Source organism: Pygoscelis adeliae, unplaced genomic scaffold (genome assembly GCF_000699105.1).
Source record: "Pygoscelis adeliae isolate BGI_AS28 unplaced genomic scaffold, ASM69910v1 Scaffold4, whole genome shotgun sequence".
NCBI classification, from domain to species: domain Eukaryota; kingdom Metazoa; phylum Chordata; class Aves; order Sphenisciformes; family Spheniscidae; genus Pygoscelis; species Pygoscelis adeliae.
This window is the reverse complement of record NW_008824986.1, coordinates 10,706,901-10,725,161: the sequence shown is the minus strand read 5'-3', so window position 1 is coordinate 10,725,161 and position 18,261 is coordinate 10,706,901. Positions and strand designations below refer to the sequence as shown.

Below are 18,261 nucleotides of genomic sequence, written 5' to 3'. Positions count from 1 at the left end.
AGCACCAGAACAAAAAAACCCAACATCTTTCTGCCTTGCCTTCCCCAATATAATTTTCTTACTTTTCTTCATGTGTATTAGACACATAGATGAATCCCAACTCAGCACAACGCACAGCGAGTGCTAAATGAGAAGCAGTGGAGAAATGCCAGGCGTTTGGCTGCCTGGCCTTCAGCAGGCGAGTACATCAGCTGAGACTTCTGACTATGTGGATATGGTTTTATTTTATTTGAACAGCATCTGCCGCATGTAATATTTTAAGGCCAAGCTTCTCAATTATGGAAAGCTGAATAAGCAACCAGTGAATTAAATCTGATACTCTTATCCTAAGTCTCTAAGGATGCTTTTCCACATCACTAAAACCCCACATGACTTGAGATAAACAAGGAAGGTTGGCAGGTGCCGGTCAGTAGAAGCTCAAGCCCACAGTGGTAGAGATGCTGGGGATGAGACTAGCAAACACTGGCAGAGTTCATGTCAGCATCATCTACAACGGACCTGGTTCCAGCCGACCATATTATTCTTCTGCTGTCATGATAATCTGATTTATCTGCATTACAAAACCCTAAAATTAATAGAAAGCAGAACCAGACAGGCACACAGATGTGTATCCTCCAATAATATATAAATTGACAAGCCAAACCACTCGAAATAGCAGAATCTCTATACCAAAAAAATGCTAGGCAAACTTTAGATTAAACTGTACTCATGCCACAGAATCAGCATGCTGGCAATTAAATGGCTTTCTGCTTGAAAGAATAATTTGTAGTCTCATGCAATTAAATGTAAAACCATTAATATTAATATTCTATAATAATATTTATGCTGATAAAATTTTAAATCACCCACTGCCCAACAGTTTCAAAAACAAGCCAAGTCAAAAAAATGCTCAGGCTAACCGCAGGTAGCCCAGCAAGTTTTACAAACTAATTAAAATAAATATGATTTAAGAGATGGAGCTTAACTAGCAAGCAAGGGTATTTTTTTTAATAATTGAAATCTTTGAATGCTTAATTTTTAAAATTGCTTCTAGCTGACTTAAATTAATACACTGCTGTGAAATCTGGCTCTTCAGAGGCCCTATGAAGAAAAGCTCAAGGCCAGAATTTCACTTGCTTAGAATGAATTAAGCATAGATTTTTCAAACTCTCTTCTCAGTGAGGAGGTTTGGGGTTTGCGAATGCATTTTCCACCCAACAGCTGCCACTTACAGCCAGGTTTTTACAAGGTTTTAATCTCTGACTTTCTGACCTTTCTAGAAAATCTGGTGCCAGCTGTAGGTGTTTCCTTTTGCTGTTGGACATTCAGACAGTAACACCTGAAGGTGCCAGGCCTCCTGCGTAGGGTCAAAGACATCCTCTGCCCCAAACATTTTATGGTCTTAACATCTGTCATTTCAGGCCACTCTTTGCAAAGAGATCTGCATGTGTTTGAAGTTCTGCCTACACCAGACTTTCCCCTTTCATATCTTCTATATCTGCTAAACACAAACAAGCTGTGATTCCTTTTCTTCTAAACCTCCTTTTGTGACATTTTCAATTTTCCATTCTTGTTTGTGCCTATCACACCTTCATAAATCGGTCACGTATTTGAGGAGAAAAATCTGAACTATATAGGCACTGCCTCACTATGCCTTTTCGTCTCCTTCCCGTGAATTTTCAAGTAATGGAAAATGAAAAGCTCTGACAGTAACCAGCAAATACTGCCATTCGTGTGCACAGCTGTGAGCATATTTAAAGTAATGCTGAAAGGGCTCACGCCTACCAAGTGCACACAAAGATGTGGCTGAGTGCCACTTGGTGCATGCAGAAGGAATGCTGACTTGGGAAGGCTGCTCAGGGCGCAGGTGGAGGGGAAAGGAGCAGCTGCCTGATGTCCTTTAGGTAACACCCCCCACAGTCACTCTGATTGCAATGAGTCATAATGCACATGCAAAATATACAAATCAAGGCTGTGATTAATAAGTGTGATAAATCTGTTGCAACAGAGGCCTGTATTCATTTGATGTATGCTTTTCCTAAAGGCTTCAGCTCATGATTTCAAACTGCCCGTTGTAGTCCCTTCCACAGAGGTTAAAAAGCTTTCCTTCCTCTTCTGAACATTCCCAGCGAGCCTCACTGTGCAAAGCAGGTTCTGTCCACGCACCACCACCCTTTCCCAGTGCAAAGTGGTGTTTAACCAGGCAGGAGCACTCCTCATGGGGATGGCAGTGACCTGCTCCCTCCCAGCGCTGCACAGTGAGTCACCGAGTCTCTGGCAAGAGAGTCATAACTGGGGCAAGAGCACCATGACAAGTCATACCCACAACGGAACATCATCAGTTTTGACATTTTTGTCAAACAAACTTGTGAAAGTATAAATACATTTCTGGGTGTGCTGTCAGAACTCCACCTACGCAGGATCATCTGAGCTGGTCACAAACCCAGCTCCCCAACGCTGGGAGTGGATGGTGAGTGTTCATCGGCAGCAGTGAACGCTGTACCAAAATCCTGTGTAGGGCACAAGAATCGAGATGGAAGATTAACATGGCACAGGGATTGAAGTTAAGCAAATAGATAGAGAGCACTCAAGACTGAAGCTGCCAAAGGCTGACTCAGTGCTGCAACAACTGAAAGCCTGTGAGATGGCTCCACCAAGCCAGAGTTAACAGAAAATATAATTTCTTAAGAAAAGCAATCATAAACACTAGCATAATATGTAACTGGTGACATTAATATATTAAAGGGACGTTTTTTTCTACACTGAATTCAGGTTGTTTTATAACTCCCATCAATATACTTGATATGATTTCAGTGGATTTGGAACAATTCACTCAGAGTCTGACTTTGGGGAAGCTGTAATAATCTCTGCAGTCCTGTCACCCAGTCAGGGCAAATAACAGTTTGCACTGATTTAATGCACCGTAACAATTCAAGTCAGTACACAGCAGCTGCTTATTTTATTATATGATTTGGGTAAAACAGCAAGACATTTTCATTGAATTTGCCGAAGTTTCATCAGAGTGTGTTTTCACAGCCTCTATGTGGGGATAGGTGGTACTACTTTGAAAGTCAATGCCACATATGTCTGTTGTCCTTGTGAGGCAGACAAGATCTAGAGTTTATTCTACCATGCTTTCAAAAGCAGCATTGCGCTGTTGTTATATTTTGTCCCTTCTTCTTGCATACAGTGCAAAATTCTGTTTTCTTAGGTATCTGTAGAAACAACTCAAATACCTATGAGTAGCCACTATGTGGTCCCAAATGCCAATGCAGTTACACTGAAGGGATTATCACTGCTCTTTATACGCTGATTATTGGAATACTGAAGACGCTGATGTGATTCTCTCTTCATGAAGCCAATCTTACTACTGAGGCCATGGTCTTAATATCATGAATGGCTGATGAACTGGGGAGGAAGCAAGGACTTTTATCCTCTTGCAAGCAAGGAAGTTTACCATCTTGCAATCCTCACATACAGACTGTCCATAAAAGCAGATCTCAGCTCCTCAGGAATTGCCAGTGAGTATAGCAATAAATTAAAGTTTGGGGGAACACATTCAATTTTTTGACTAAAGAGCAGAATGCTGTACTGCCAAAATTAGAAGCAAGTAAACTACACTGACCTAAGTTTATCCTCAACTATATCTCTGGAAGGTACCCAGCTTGCTACAGACCTACCATTCCCTAAGGACAGTTTGTCAAAAGGGATGCTGGGGGATCATGAAGGGCTATACTACACAGAACAGGCTGAGTATGAGGGTGTACTACAGAAAATCGCAAAATTATTCCCCCATTCAATTACAAGTATCTTGTCTTTAGCAAAAGCATGATCAGACACAATATCAAATCTGCTGGATATTTATTTGCTATCCCTGTAGAGTAGCAAAGTGACACAGTAGGGAGCACGTAATAGTGTCTACACTAGCTTCTAGTTAAAACATAGCTTCAACAGTGATGAACAAAACTGACCAGTTTAAAAGTGGGTCGGTTTAGAGTAAAGCAGTATGTGTAAGCCATTGTAATTATTTCTTCCAGCCAGCAACATCATTGATTTGTTGTTTCCTCCAACTAACTAGCCTTTTAAGCCCTGTTGCAGGTTTGCAAGGCACACGGACTAACCTCTACCCAAATCAGACTTTAAAAATGGCCACCCCTCTTTTTTTTTTTCCTCTTAAGGACAAATATCTTGCATAAAAGTAAAAAAATCTTCAATATTTCCATAAGCCTGAAAGGTCTTAAGAAAACTTACTTAGAAATAAGTCTGTTTTGATTTTTTTCTAAAAATTTCAGAATTTTGCTTTGGAATTTGAGCTTTCTGCACAGAGTATTTCACCCACGCTTTATATTATTGTTGTCATTTTGTTATTTCATGACATGCAGTGATAATACATAGTTTAACATGGTTGAAAGATTAATTTTAATAAAATGCATCAAGTCACAAATACATCTTACTCACTGAGACATTGCATCTTCTAAAAAAATCAAATCATCATCTGCGTTGAAACAGTCTGAAGCTTTATATTACAGTCAGTACACATTTAGACATCTGGGTCTTCTCTTGACACAAAAGATGGTGCTAAATTATCAAAAGATTGTTTGGGTTGTGGGAAACATGTATTCCTATGTTTTTTAGATTCTTGCCAAACTGCTAAGAATGATTAATATTTTTTTCCCCTCTCTGTCAAGAGAGTGTATATTTTAAACTACCACGATTGCTTTAAATATATGGCACAATTCCACAGTGATGCTCCCAGTGTCCCACTCAACAGGCTTGAACAGTTGTTTAAAGACACTCGGTTCATAAAACTGAAGAATATATTGGCAGCAATATGAAGAATTACATATAGCATTTCTCCCCCAAATATTCAGCCATAAACCAGCTATGGTACCATCCACCTCTCAGATGAGGATGTCACATGCCTTTCTAAAAGGTCACATCACTAACATAACTTCCTATACCCTGAGAAGGCAAACAAAACAGCTCTGCAAAGAGAGGTCTCCAATGTCTGTCTATCAACTACTGGATATTCATAGTGAAACAGTGTGGTAACTGCCCAGAGACGCTGATCTCCAGATGTTCTCAGTTCATACAAAGGAACTGATATTTTGCCCACTCTCAAGGTGTTAGCTTTTATTCATATCACCCCACACTTGTGCACCTCTGTGTTTTGGATATCCTCAGTGTAAAAGGCAAAAAGGAGTCCTGGTTCTTGCAGTTGGGCCCCACTTTATCTGAGAAATTCAACATCTGCATATCTTCTGGATAATCTAAGCAGAGTTTGCCATTTATGACGGTAAAAGAGTGCTTTGCCATGATTTCAGGTTTCCCAAGAAAGCCTGAGGTGCCTTGAGCCGCAATAGCCCTTGAGTCCGCATGGTTGCTTTGATTGGTAAAAGGAAGGACTCCTCAAATTCAGGAGTTGTGGTTTGTTCCCTCCCCCCAAGCCTGTTTTTTCTTCTTACAGGAGAAAAAAAGAAAAGCAGAAACATTTGATTCCACATGACTATCATGGAATTCACAGCCAGGCAGTTTGATCACAAAATTTGACTCAGAAGTGTTGTTCCTTATAAAGGAAGTGATTAAACAATTCAAGTATTCATTACTAACCAAGCATGATTTCCTTCTTTCTCTAGGCAGGTCATTTGTGTTTTCAAGAGCTGTTTCAGCACCTCGGCCTCTTCTTCCTCAAGGCTCTCATGTCTCAAGCACAAGAGACCTGGACAGGCAAGCAGAACCACAGCCCACAGGGGAAGACAGACAAGAAGTAGCAACTTTCCAAGTGAGATTGGGAGAGGAATAACTGAGGTGAAGCAGTTCCTGCCAGCATACAGAAAGCGACAACCCCATGCACTTGTGTTCTTTACATTGTGTCAAGTGTAACCTTCAATTCACCCATTGCCTATAAAGCTCCAAAAAACCAATAAGCAAGGACTGATGTGAATAGACTGTCTCTGGGGGGAGTGGGCCATCAAAAAAAACCAGACTGCAGTTGCCAGTGCTGCTATAGAGGAGTAAAGGGTTGCTTCCACCATCAGTATACTAGCTCTAGCTACAGCATCAGAAAGACAAGCAGAATCAAAGGCCAGACTGCTAATAACTCAGATGTTGCAGCCCTGCAATGAGGGCCAAAGTTATTTGCTACAGGATTCAGCGGGGTGTCCTTGCTTGCCCTCCCTTGTAATTTTACATGTTCTCACTGAGTCAGCAGCAGGAAGCTAAAGGGACCAGGAGAGGTACAAATCTGATTTAGGCAGAAGCTCAGAGAGGACTTTTAGTTAAGTGAATTTTTCCACTTTGTTAAAGTTTCTTCTTCAATACAAAGAAGAAAAAGGAAAAAAGGCTGTTTTTCTGATTCTTTATCACTATCACATAATAGCATTGGTGAACTTAGCATATATCCTAGTGTCTTGATTTCTTTTTATATAATGCTGGGAAAGTCTCCAAGGCTTAAATAAAAATCTTACCTTGGCTCTCAAGCTTGGCAGGCTTTTACTTCTAATACAACACAGATCAGAGGGTTGCTTTTTGGCGCTCCTACCTGAAATAACTTATTCGCCAACATATGTTTCTATTAGTTATGAAAGCACTATATTCTTGTCACATAACTTCCCAAAGTTGGGAATGTGCCTCAGGTAACAGAGTGGCATCTTTTTGTAAAAACTTTCATATCATAAACAGTCCTTTTTGATACCATCACAGTCAGTAGCTAAGTATAAGAGAAGGAAGCTAATGAGTCTCCTTTGCTTCTAGTGCCTGTTATAGCAAAACAGTCACAAAAGAACCTGCCCACACCAAAAGTCCTACCAGCCTGTTTCTCCCAGGCTGGCTTACAAGTCAATTCACTGCATACAACCTTTATGACTACAGTCAGGTCATTATCTCCTGAGTTTGCTGCAATACCAAAGCTTCCATCAGTACCTCTGAACCCTACCCTAAGGCAACTTCCGCTCCAAGCTCAGGGACTCTACTGTTGTCTGAATTCAATTTCCCTTTGTGTAGCTTTTCTCCACACCAGGATTTCATGGTTTTTTCTTTTCCTCTCACTTTCTTGACCGCTGGAGGAATTGGGGTAGAAAGTCATACCAAGAAGACCATCTTTCAGATGCAACAACATAATTAATTCAGAAAGCAGCATCTTCCATCTTCTTGGGTATGATGTTCCAAGATGCTGAGACTCTGGAAACCCCAGGACACCACTCTTGGCCCAGATGAGGGCTGCATACATCAGCCTAAATTCTTTTGAAAACATGAACATCTACTTTGGTACCTCGGGGAGTACCAAGTTATTTTTAAACTCTAAGGATTTACACATGCATAATCAGAGCATACAAACACCAACTACACTGATTTTATCTGTTCAATCTGATGAAGGGAGAGAGAAAAATGAGGTGGACTCCAGGGAAGGCAGTCCTGCAGCCAAGGCTGTATCAAGAGACACCAAGTGAGATGGAGGTCATCACACCCTGACAAGAAAAGCCACCTCCATGGCAGTCCCTTGTGTGCAATCTGGAGGTAGGAAAGGAGGTCACCACTTCTTGGGGCTATTTCTCCCCACTTCCCTGGCCCCTCCATGGGACAGAGCTTGGTTTTACAGGATGTGTCTTCCAGGAGACATTAGCCTGCCCCACAGTGCAGCTGAAACCATCTTTGCTCCTGTGAAGCAGAAATGTGCCTGTTTCTCCACAAATCTGAGTAACAATCCAGGGGGAGCCTGGACCTGCTCTCCCAGCACCAACCCTGCTCTTCCTGCAGACCCTGAGGGTTCTGACCACCAACTCGTTACAGGGCAAGAGGGCAAAAGCAAGATTCAGTAATTTAAAAACCAAACAAAGATGACTGTTGATACCAACTATAAATAGAGTGTCAAGTCCTGCTGTAAACTCACAATAGAGCTGAACTAAAAATAGCAATATGACAAGACGAAGCAGTGCAGCACTGGTATTGATAGGAACAGCAATGTCAAGAGTATTAATATAGAAAAGAATAAGACTTTGCTACAGTAATTATCTACCTAACACAGAACAATGTGGAATAAATATAGAAACCTTATTGCCAAAAAGGCTCCTACTCCCACAGCAATGTTAAAAGAAATTAAAAATCCCCCTGAAAATTAAACTATAGAAGGAAAAAAAGACTTTTCCTTTTTCCTTAGATATAATGGCATTTTTCTGGTTTGCCTGTTATTATATGGCACATTCGTTTTCTTAAGCAAGAGATCTGATCAGAATGGATCTAAGGCTGTGCATCTCCTGCATACTTGGTCAAAAGGTCTAGCAGCACAAGCAGGATTATTTGCTCACGTAATGCAATGAGACCCAAGGATAAATTAAGAGACTGAACAAACACTGTAAAAGTCAGGAAGAAAATAAACTATCACCTCCCGTTCCTGTTTATGCCAGCTGATTGCTGTATTGCTGGTATATAATTCTCACCTCATTCACACTGGCTGTATTATACAGCAATCTGGGCACCTACGCTCAGAAGCGGGTCACAAATGAGTAAAGGCACACAAGTCTGTGCAAAACAGTTATTTCCCGGTGCAACATACTCATTCTGCAACAGAGGCAGTAACCAGAAAGCTCATGAATGCTTTCAGCATTGGAAGTGGGCAGCACTATCAGACCAAAGTTAAGTTCCTGGGGTACACGTGGCTGGATTGCCTCCTTAGACCAACGCAGCAAGGCAGCTGCCTTATTCCTGGCAAGCACTCCTTCCTAAAAGCAAGCTCGAACTGAATGGAGTCTTCCTAGCATCCATAAATACAGCACAACATGCCCCCTACCAAACACTGCAATCTTGGTCAGCAAATACCGTGTGGGTTTTGGTTATTATAAATTCCTCTATAGAATGAAAAAAAGTATAGATATAGAATTTAACTGCTCATTTAAAAATCATGTTGTTTTGGAATTTCACCAATTATTTGGTGATTGCCTATATGTTAGGAAATCTCAAAGATGAGTGGTTATTCTAAACCAATATCTAAAGAAACTAGTATCTAAACTAATCAAGTTAAGTATTGGAAAAGAATGAGGAAGGTTAACACAAGCAAATTTGACAAGGTAAGTATAAAGGCATATAATCTGAGGGAATCATGTTGATTCTTTTGCCAGATGTAGATAATGACTATAGAAGTTTTCTACCCTTAAACTTGTATTTTATGCCATATATGATGACTTTGCCTTTTACTGTTCCTCTGTTCAATTACTTGATGTCACACAGCATTTCTGTTGATTTTTTCCTTGAAGAACCAAATCACAATACAACGTGAATTCCTTGCTCTGAAAGCTCAGAATCTCATGGAGACAACTAAGCATGTACTTACGACCAGAGAGAGTTTCTTCCTTGTGTGATGACTCCAGTGAATTTTGTTAGCCTTCGAGCATCTACTTCAATCCACTGATACGGGTCATTTCTTCCTGCACACCAAGCACCATCATAAAAATCATTTTCGTTAACACCTGCCTGAAGAGAAGGCAAAACTGTCTTCACAAATCAGAACCAAGAAACTGAAGGTCTTTCATGGGAAAAAGAAAAGAACCCATGAAGTCATCGTTCATTCCACTTACTCTTTTGGCTCCAGTTTAAGACCCCTGAGACTGTCATTCTCAATAGCTATAAGGAGTGACCAAAATACTTGCTTACTCAAAGCGGGGAAGCGAATTCTGCAAAGTCCTTTTAAAAACTAAGCAGCATTACATAGAAATTTAAGTTAGAGAGCATAGAGAGCGCTTCAGTTCAGTCCACCTGTCTATGCCTGTGGCCTGATACAGCCTTTATCCAAAACAAGTTATCCACATAGTCTTCAGAGTTATGAAAGTCCTAAAAAGCCATCTCTAACGCATGTAAATAATGGTTAGTGTTGGAGCAATCTCCTTTCCCCTGGAAGCAGCAAAGGGGAGCGTATGGCATATGGAAACAGTAATACCATTTCCCACCGATTTTCAGTCCCAGAATTATTAATTTTTATCACTAGGGATATTCAAGCCTTAAGCAAATTAATATTAAAGGTTAAAAATTTAGGAATTCCCAGCTGTACTCCAACTTGTGTACCAATCTATATCCCAGTTTGTGTTCGCAAGAACACCACAAACAGCCTTCTCAACATTTTCAAAGAAATAGCTGCAAGGTATTTTGAGCAAGCTGTATTCTAAATACATCTGAAACAGCATTTAAAGAAACATAGTATCTGAGGTCTTCAGATATTTATCTTACTACTAAAGCCCAGGAAATGTTTGGCACCAAGCTGGCTACTACCACAGAGAGCACAGAATATTTTCCATATGGTCCTCTGAGGCTACATGTATTTTTATGATATTTCATCTGTGTTTAATGTGGATTTATCATTTCCATCCATGCAATTCCAAGAATGGATACCCTTAAATATTTCCCAAATATAAATTAAAAGTCTGGAAAACTATGTAGGTTTATATTAAAGACAGATCTTAAAGCTCTGGTATACAGTTATTGTATGTTCAATGGTATATTTTCAGTTGGTGTGTGTATATACAAAACATAAATGAAGTACCCAAGAATACAATTGCCAGTTAAGTTTCCTGAATTATCCCTGAGCTCCCCACTGAGCAGTATTAGCAGATATTACAGCCATAGCTGGGTTACAGTGGCAGAGACTGACAGGTCTGTCTACCTCCATTTTTAGACAGTTTCTACCAGAAGGGCATTGGGTAGGTCAAAGTCCCAAAGAAAGGATGCAGTTATTGATCTCTTTTCCCAATGCGAGTCTGGTGGCATCTGAAGGAAGTGCTGCAAAGCAATTTAATTTATTCCTAAATTTAATTCCTAAAACTTCCTGTTTTCTCAGGTATTCAACTCTGAGATAGGGCATCTTAAAAGTTACTTGTTTTCCTGCATCTACTAAATTTACATTAGACCACCTACTTCTATGTACTAACTCTGATATTTTAAAGTGAAGTTTGTATAAAAGTCGAAGTACAAGATATAGAGAAAAACTCTATTAACAATGAAAGATAAATTCTTCAAGGAGAAGTGAACAATGGGAAAACATGAGAATATAAATATGATCACTGACCTGAGTTATACCCTTTTTCAAGAAAAGGTCTCAATGCATTTTAAAATAAGATGGAATTTGAAGTAGCCTTAGGGTTTAAAACCAATGCTTGTCAGGAAGCATTAAGATCTGCAGAGCACCTTGAACCAGCATCGTGCTAATCCCCTTCACACTGATGAAATTCCACCAGTTTCTGCAGACCAAGTACCCATATCTGTCATTGCTTCAGCTGGGATCCTTGGTCCTTATTCAGACTGAGGATATTGCCCATTAGTGTGGCCCTCAGCAGGGTGTAAACCTCTCCTCTACGTTGCAGTGAGAAAAGGGAAGCAGAGGAGAGAAAAAAGAGCTTATTTGCAAAATACCCCTAAATTATATACTCAAGCCTCCATGGTCTCAACTGGACTTCAATAAAGCTAAGCATGTCTTTAAGTATATATCATATATCAAACATGGGGAGTCTAAAGGATGTACTTACAGTTACATACAGCTTAAAATACTATGGTCTTAAATAGTGGCAGAAAGAGCATAAAAGAAAAGAGAAGCTGTCGTTCTACTTCTTCCTGCTCTCTTATTTCCTGCCATCAGCTTCTCTGAAGCTAAAAGAGTATTTTTACTAGGTAAAAAGAAGCAGGTGTCTGTGTATAACTATCACAGAGTACTACTTGAAAAAAAAAAAAAGAGTTTAATCAATGAGAAGTTTTTATTAGAAATATTTCCAAACGAAAGGAATTCCAATAAAATTGTGTTGAAATGTTTCTTTTCAACCTTCAAGTCTGTATTTTTTCTTGAGGTGCTTGAGGCTTTGGATTTGCCCTATGGCAACCTTCAAAATATTTTCTATAAAAAACCCTTATAAACTCGATCAAATATTTAGTAGTTAAAATTGCTATCAGATTTCTTTGGAAAAATTTTCATTCCTGAAAGACAAGAACAATTATCACCAAATATTCAATCAAAGAATATAGATCAAGATACCTTTTCTCAGCAAGATGTTTACTCGAAATTAAAAATTGTATATTGAATTCATGGAGATAATGGGTTCAAGTTATGACATACATAAGCTTTAAGCTATGCATTTTAAACATTCATATTATCTTCATAAGTAGGAGAGTGAAGGAGCTAATGAAAACTGGAGGTAAGGACTAGGTCTCAAACAAACCCTTTTGTCCTTCACTGAATTTTCAAGAACAACTCAAAGTCTAACCCAGCTTATATTTCACTTGCAGCCAAATGCAAAAACATTTCTCGATATGCGGTGTCTTATGAAAAAATACCTTTTTAATATAGGAAAAAGGGACTTTTTTCTGTCACTCCTGAATAAGTTATCTATAAATGTGAATGTTGAAAATTGTAATTCAAATAAAACAAATCAACTGCTTATTATGTACCCAGAAGCTAAGATGAAGGCAAATCAAAAGGTTACGATTCCTTTACAAATGATATGACTTCTGAATTTAATTCACGTTTCTTTTCTGAGTCAGACATGTGCAAAACAGAACGCTCACATCACTGTTCCAAAAGCCTTATTCTATAATGAGGAGAAAGATATTACTGCCTAAACGTATTCAAATGAAGAAAGAAATTTCAGTCTTCTGCCACAAGTCAGCTAGAGCAGCAATAAAGATACACCTAATATCAAAACACTTCTGCTTAAAATCTTCATTCCCAGCAGGGTGATCACAAATGTTATTTTACCATAGGAAGTTTGGGAGGTAAAAAACAAAAAAGCATTACTCATCACAGGTATTTATAACAACCACTGCCAGTAGAGAAGAGAAGAATTGAAGCACACAGGCTGAAAGTAGAACTTCAATAATTTTGTCTTTTGCTTGTGTTTTGACAATGGAGCTTTTCAAAAGGAACTAGTGAAACAAAAAACTAAAAAGACAAGAAGCAATACATCCTGCTTATTTGCAAACACATGATTGCATTACTTGGTTAATCTTCAATGTTGTTTGGATTTCTCCAACTAGGAAAATGGGGATGGGGAAGAAACATAATTTGACTAATTATTTCAAGTTTTAACCACTGCTAATTATTGCACAAGTGACAAATACTAATGACTTTTATCCCTGAAGGCAGAGCGCCTCACTGAATATTATTTTATGCTGTAATTTTTCCTGATGATGTTAAATTACTACTAGTTGTGCCACTATTACGGTTGCAGGCTAGATCTCCAATATACTGGGCTCTACAACCTGAGTAGCTTTCCTCCTGCCCTCAAGAGGTCTCAGCTTAATCACCACATCCAAACAGGACTGGGAGCAAAATCAGGTCCTATATAGTGCAAGGTCACAAGAGAAGCAGATCCTAGAAGGTCTTATCCAGTCCTGCTAAGCCTGTTCTTCTTCGGAATAAAGCATAGGCTGCCTGATTAATTTAATATGCTTTAAATAATCTGAACAGAAAAAAATAACCCTCAGAAGCCTCTGAAAAACTTCATTATTCTGTGAATTCCCTGTGAACAGAGGTAGTGCCAGTTACCTGGGGTGAGCCCTAAGCTTCTTGGCTGACTTCGCATCAGATGATGGGGTTGATCAGAGAGTGGATTTTGTCTTATTTCAGGGAGGAACACAATAGTCACATGAATATTGCAATGGCACTGTGGTGGTACCCAGACCATGCCACAAAGGCAGCAGCCCACAAAATTGCTCATCACCATACATTTAGCATAGTGCTCTTGCTCTCTCACTTGGGCCAAGTGTTTTTCTTTACATACAGTACTAAACAGCATGAAAACACAGCTGCTTAAATACCAGTACCTTTTGCCTTTCCCCAGCATACTGCAACCTGCCCTTTTGAGCAGTGAACAGAAATCACCATGGACCTCATTATCCATCTAACACACTAGTTCCCTGTAGTACCTATTCTTGGTTATAAGTATATATCTTTTAAATACTACTGAAATTCAGAAGTCCTAATGCAAAGTAAAATTAAGCACTGAAACCCAAGTGACAGGGAAGAGATCTGCAAATTCTAAGTGGCTTTGAAAAATTTTAAAGTGCTATTAACTTTAAGTTAATCCCAAGGGAAGCAGCATCTAAAGAAAAATAAATGCAAGCCCATACTTTTAATGCTGACAGTCATAGTGGTAACTCTAAGTGGTCAAGGGTTTAGGGAATTACTCTATCTATAGTATACAGATAAGCTTCCAGTAAGGGTAAAAGCCTTTGATTCGAGGATTGCTAGAAATCTTTATTAGAGGTAAAGATGTAGCAGAGAAAAAGGGCTACATTTAAACAAGAAAAGTAAACCAGAGAAGTCACTTTGCTGTAAGCCAGGTGTTGTTGGATTATTTGTATATGAGCCTCCCACAGTCCTGGGATCAGGTAAGTCCCTATACCAGAAAAGAGCAAAACCAGCTTTTGGATAATAAAGAGAATCAATCCATGTAGAATTCATACAGCTCAAGAAAACGACAACACGAAAGTCTGTATCAAGCAGAAGCATGACGTCATGAAGTCTTTGTTCACAGCAAAAAAAAGGCACCATCTTTTGAACAAAGAAGAATAAAACCCCAATTTGCACGGGACAGAAGGTCCTTTCACCCGAGACTCTGCACAGCACTCCAGGGAGGGGACAACAGCCCCTGCGCAGCAGAGGTGGGGACCTTATTCTCACAATAAATGCAAAGGAAGCCACTGCCACAGAACTGGCAGAAGCATTATGGTTATACCCAGCAGGGCCCAGGCATGGCTGCTACCCAGCAGGTGAAGGTGGGATGGGAGAAGTGCAGGCCCTGAGGTCCTAGGGGACAGGACACCAAAAGAAACGCACTTGGTCTGATCCAAGCCCCAGGAGCTTTCAGGAAGGAAAAGCTGAGTGGCACCTCACTTCTGCTTGCTTCCCAGCAAGAGACTGTCCCCTTGGCTTTTGCTGGAGGGTCTGAATTATATTTAGGGGAAACATCATCCATAGATAAGACTCTTACACTTCTCTATTTATTTTAATGCAGTGTTACTGGTGATGACAGGACACCAGACTAGATAGACTCCTGGTCTAAATCAGTACAGTCATTCTTATGTTTAAATAATTGAACTTCAACACCAGCATGAAAAATGAGGAACCACAACCAACAAAGAATTCAAAGGTTTGCATTACAGTCCTTGGTCTTATGCCACTATACAAACAAAACTGTAATAAAGTAGTTAAACATTCCTATAGAAGCCATCTAAATATCAGCTGCATACCATTTTTGTTCATAAGAGTTTTTTTTTCCCTAGCAGACAATATGAAGTAAAGAAGTAAGCCACCTCACGCAGATCTCAAAAGGAATTAACTATGAAGGCTGCAGGTGAGACCTCACATTACACCCAACCCATTGTACCTGCACACTGGATTGGAAAGGAAGAGCCTGTTTCCACCTCCATGCTGCCTGAGGGCTCCTGCCACTCACCTCTAGCTGGCTCTGTTGATCACGTGGCTGCATAGCAAAGTGGTTTACTGAACTTTTGGACCAAAATCAATTCATTTAAACAAGCAAGGAAAAAAAAAAGTTGTTTCCCCCCACTCATAGAGAAGCTCAGAGAGCTGTTTATGCAGAGGTTTGAGAAGAAGCTGAAGCAAAGAGGGGCAGCTGCACCGTAGGATTTTAACCAAGAGTGGTCCCTCCTTCCAGCAGCTTGCCCACCATTACACTGCAGCAGGCACCATGTGAAACTGCACTGCTGATTAGAGCTCATCCTTCCTAGTCCCAGTCTTAGTTCATTAACTAGCAAACCCCTTCAGCTGAAGAAAAAAAAAATGTAATGGAGGGTCTAATAATGAAAGGTAACTAATAAATGAAATAAACTTTAGACATATTTCACTGTTGGCTTGTTGCTAGTATCCTGTTTATGACTTTGAGTTTTAAGCGTTGTACTTTATTACACAAAAGTAACATTTTTACACTGGAAAAGATTGTAATTCAGAAAGCAGCACTAACGAAGTGGAAAACAGAAACACAAGAAATGGGAAAATAGAATTTGGTCCTGCAAAGCACCTAAGCACATCTTTAGTATTAAATAATAGAGGCTAAAGCAGATTGTATGCTAGCGATTTCTGAATTGAAGCATTTTTTGGTAGCATAATCGTTGCCTCTGAAAAGCTGCCTTAGGGCAGGTGCTTCACTTAAAACCACACTTGCAATTAACCATTGTCATTATCTACAGGCAAACAACAAAAAAGCAACTTGCTGTGTGAGCTTCCTTCCAGGCTGATTGTTAAGGGAGCTGAGATCATTTCCCACAGCTTGGAAGGGAGCAGTTCTGGGCTGCCTCCACTTTTTCTTATAGAGGTCTATTTGGATTTGCACCCTCAGCACACTAAGTTTGGAGTTTTTTCTAACTGAGGCCCACAAATCTAAAGGTTATCCATCAACCTTATTCACTTCTATAATTCCAGTGTTTCCCCTTCATTTAAATTACATGAGCTGACAAAGTAGTCAGAACCAATAACCATCCATTGGTTCTCTTTATACAACAGTACAACCTTAAGCCATTCTCCTGCTTAGGAGAAAAATTGATGTTACCTGAATATTAAGCCTTCCTCTGTGGGCCCCAAGGCCATACCGCTTTGCTGTAGAGGCATGGAGCTGGAAGTCAGTAATTTTTAATGTCTCTAGACCAAGTGGAGGACAATCTACAAAACAAAAGATTGATTAAAATTTAATTAAAAAAAACACAACAAAACAAACAAGTATTCAAAGTTTCTGGCTTCACTTGTGCCAAACTGGCTGGGGTCCTCAGCTGGTATAAATGATCACAGCACCACTGAAGTCAATGAGAAATGGCAGCTCTCATAAAATCAATGAAGCAATGCTGATTTACACCAGCTCAGGATCTGGCTTTTTGAGGGTCTCAGTTATTACTGCTTGCTATATGCTTCAGTTTTTCATGGATATGCTCAGTCTTTCCTGTCAAGTGCTTTTCTGTACAAAATGCCAGTTAAAGGGCCTTTTATTTTTCTTTTTCATCTCTTGTTTTGATTCCCGCTCCCTGCCCCCCATTCATTCCAAGCTACTGTATGAAGTTATGTTTTTAAATAAAATCTGGTCTGGAAACTTCAATCACAGTCCCTCACGTTGCACAATAGCATCTGTTACAGAGGTCTGAGAAGCCAGACAGCTGAGCTCTGCAGAGGTAATGACTAAGCACAGAGGGCAATTTTGAAACAAGTGGCCATCTCTCTAAGCTCCAAATTGTGCAAAGCCTTGAAGAAAGAAAAGCAGATGCCATTACCTTAGCTGCTAGCCAGCAATGCAGCGAACTAGAGCCTGGAGCTCTGGCTTTGGAAGATAAGATGTTGGAAAGAGTCTCCTTCATGATTATCAGAAAAATATTCTGCTCTAAAATGACCCCAGCCAGTACAGTATTTAAGTCCCTCACAATGCTTAGCACATTTAGCCTCAAAATACCATGGTGAGGTGGGGAAGACTCGCTCTCAGTGTTTCACAGGAGGTGAACAAAAGCACAGAAAGACACTTTGGGAGCACCTAAATTGTACAGCAGAGCACAATTTAAAGACCCCAAAGTCAGCGCCAGCTGGAATTGGAAAGTCTGCATGGGGCAGAGGTGGAAAGCAGTGTCATACTTATTATTTAGACCAGGTACTTGTTAGGTTAGACTAGGTTTTGCACTGCCATGGCCGTGTAACTTCTGGGTTTGGATAGAAAACAGATTTTTTCTGCAGCTGAGTGTGGGAGGTTTGCTGTAACTTGCACAATGGGCTCTGACAGAGACAGGAGCCGAGCACCAGTCGTAGAGCCCAGGCCACATTTCCAATCCTCAGGCCGCCCCTCCAGTTCCCAAACCATCCCTCCTCACCGCCTGCCTGACAGCTGGGATCGCGATCTCCCTTGTGCCATGGTTGCTGGAGAATTGTCAAAGAAAGAGCTCACTCCCACGCTTCACACCTGTATCCCACTTACATATATATTTTTTATCACTCACCAAAATGTCATGAGGGTATGTACCTGAGAATCTCATCCTGACCATGTCTAGCTTTCAGATGTAGTTTTGCATTACTATGCACAAATCTCATATGGCAAAACATATGAGATTTCCCATGCTCCTCCTTAGCTCATAACAACCTAAAATCCCTCAGGAAAAACGTTACGTGCTGTCAATTCACGCTAGTATTTCTTTGTTCATCCTTAGGAAAGTTCTCGCACAAATCCAGGGACAAATGTCTCCATCAGAAGCAGTAAAGACAAATGCTAAATATTACTGTATTTTCTAAAGTACCAACAGTGATAGTCTTACACAAGAGAC

The 18,261-nt window shown here is 40.0% G+C and overlaps 1 protein-coding gene across 1 annotated transcript in view; it reads right to left on the bottom strand.

The window, feature by feature from the left end:
• Positions 1-18,261, bottom strand: part of CPXM2 (carboxypeptidase X (M14 family), member 2) — a 77,252-nt gene that overhangs the window by 33,358 nt on the left and 25,633 nt on the right. Inside the window, exons 2-3 of the mRNA XM_009325872.1 lie at positions 16,521-16,630; positions 9,305-9,444 (exon numbers count right to left, since the gene is read on the bottom strand). Of these exons, the coding sequence (XP_009324147.1) occupies positions 9,305-9,444; positions 16,521-16,630 (250 nt within the window). The remainder of the gene's footprint in view (positions 1-9,304; positions 9,445-16,520; positions 16,631-18,261) is intronic.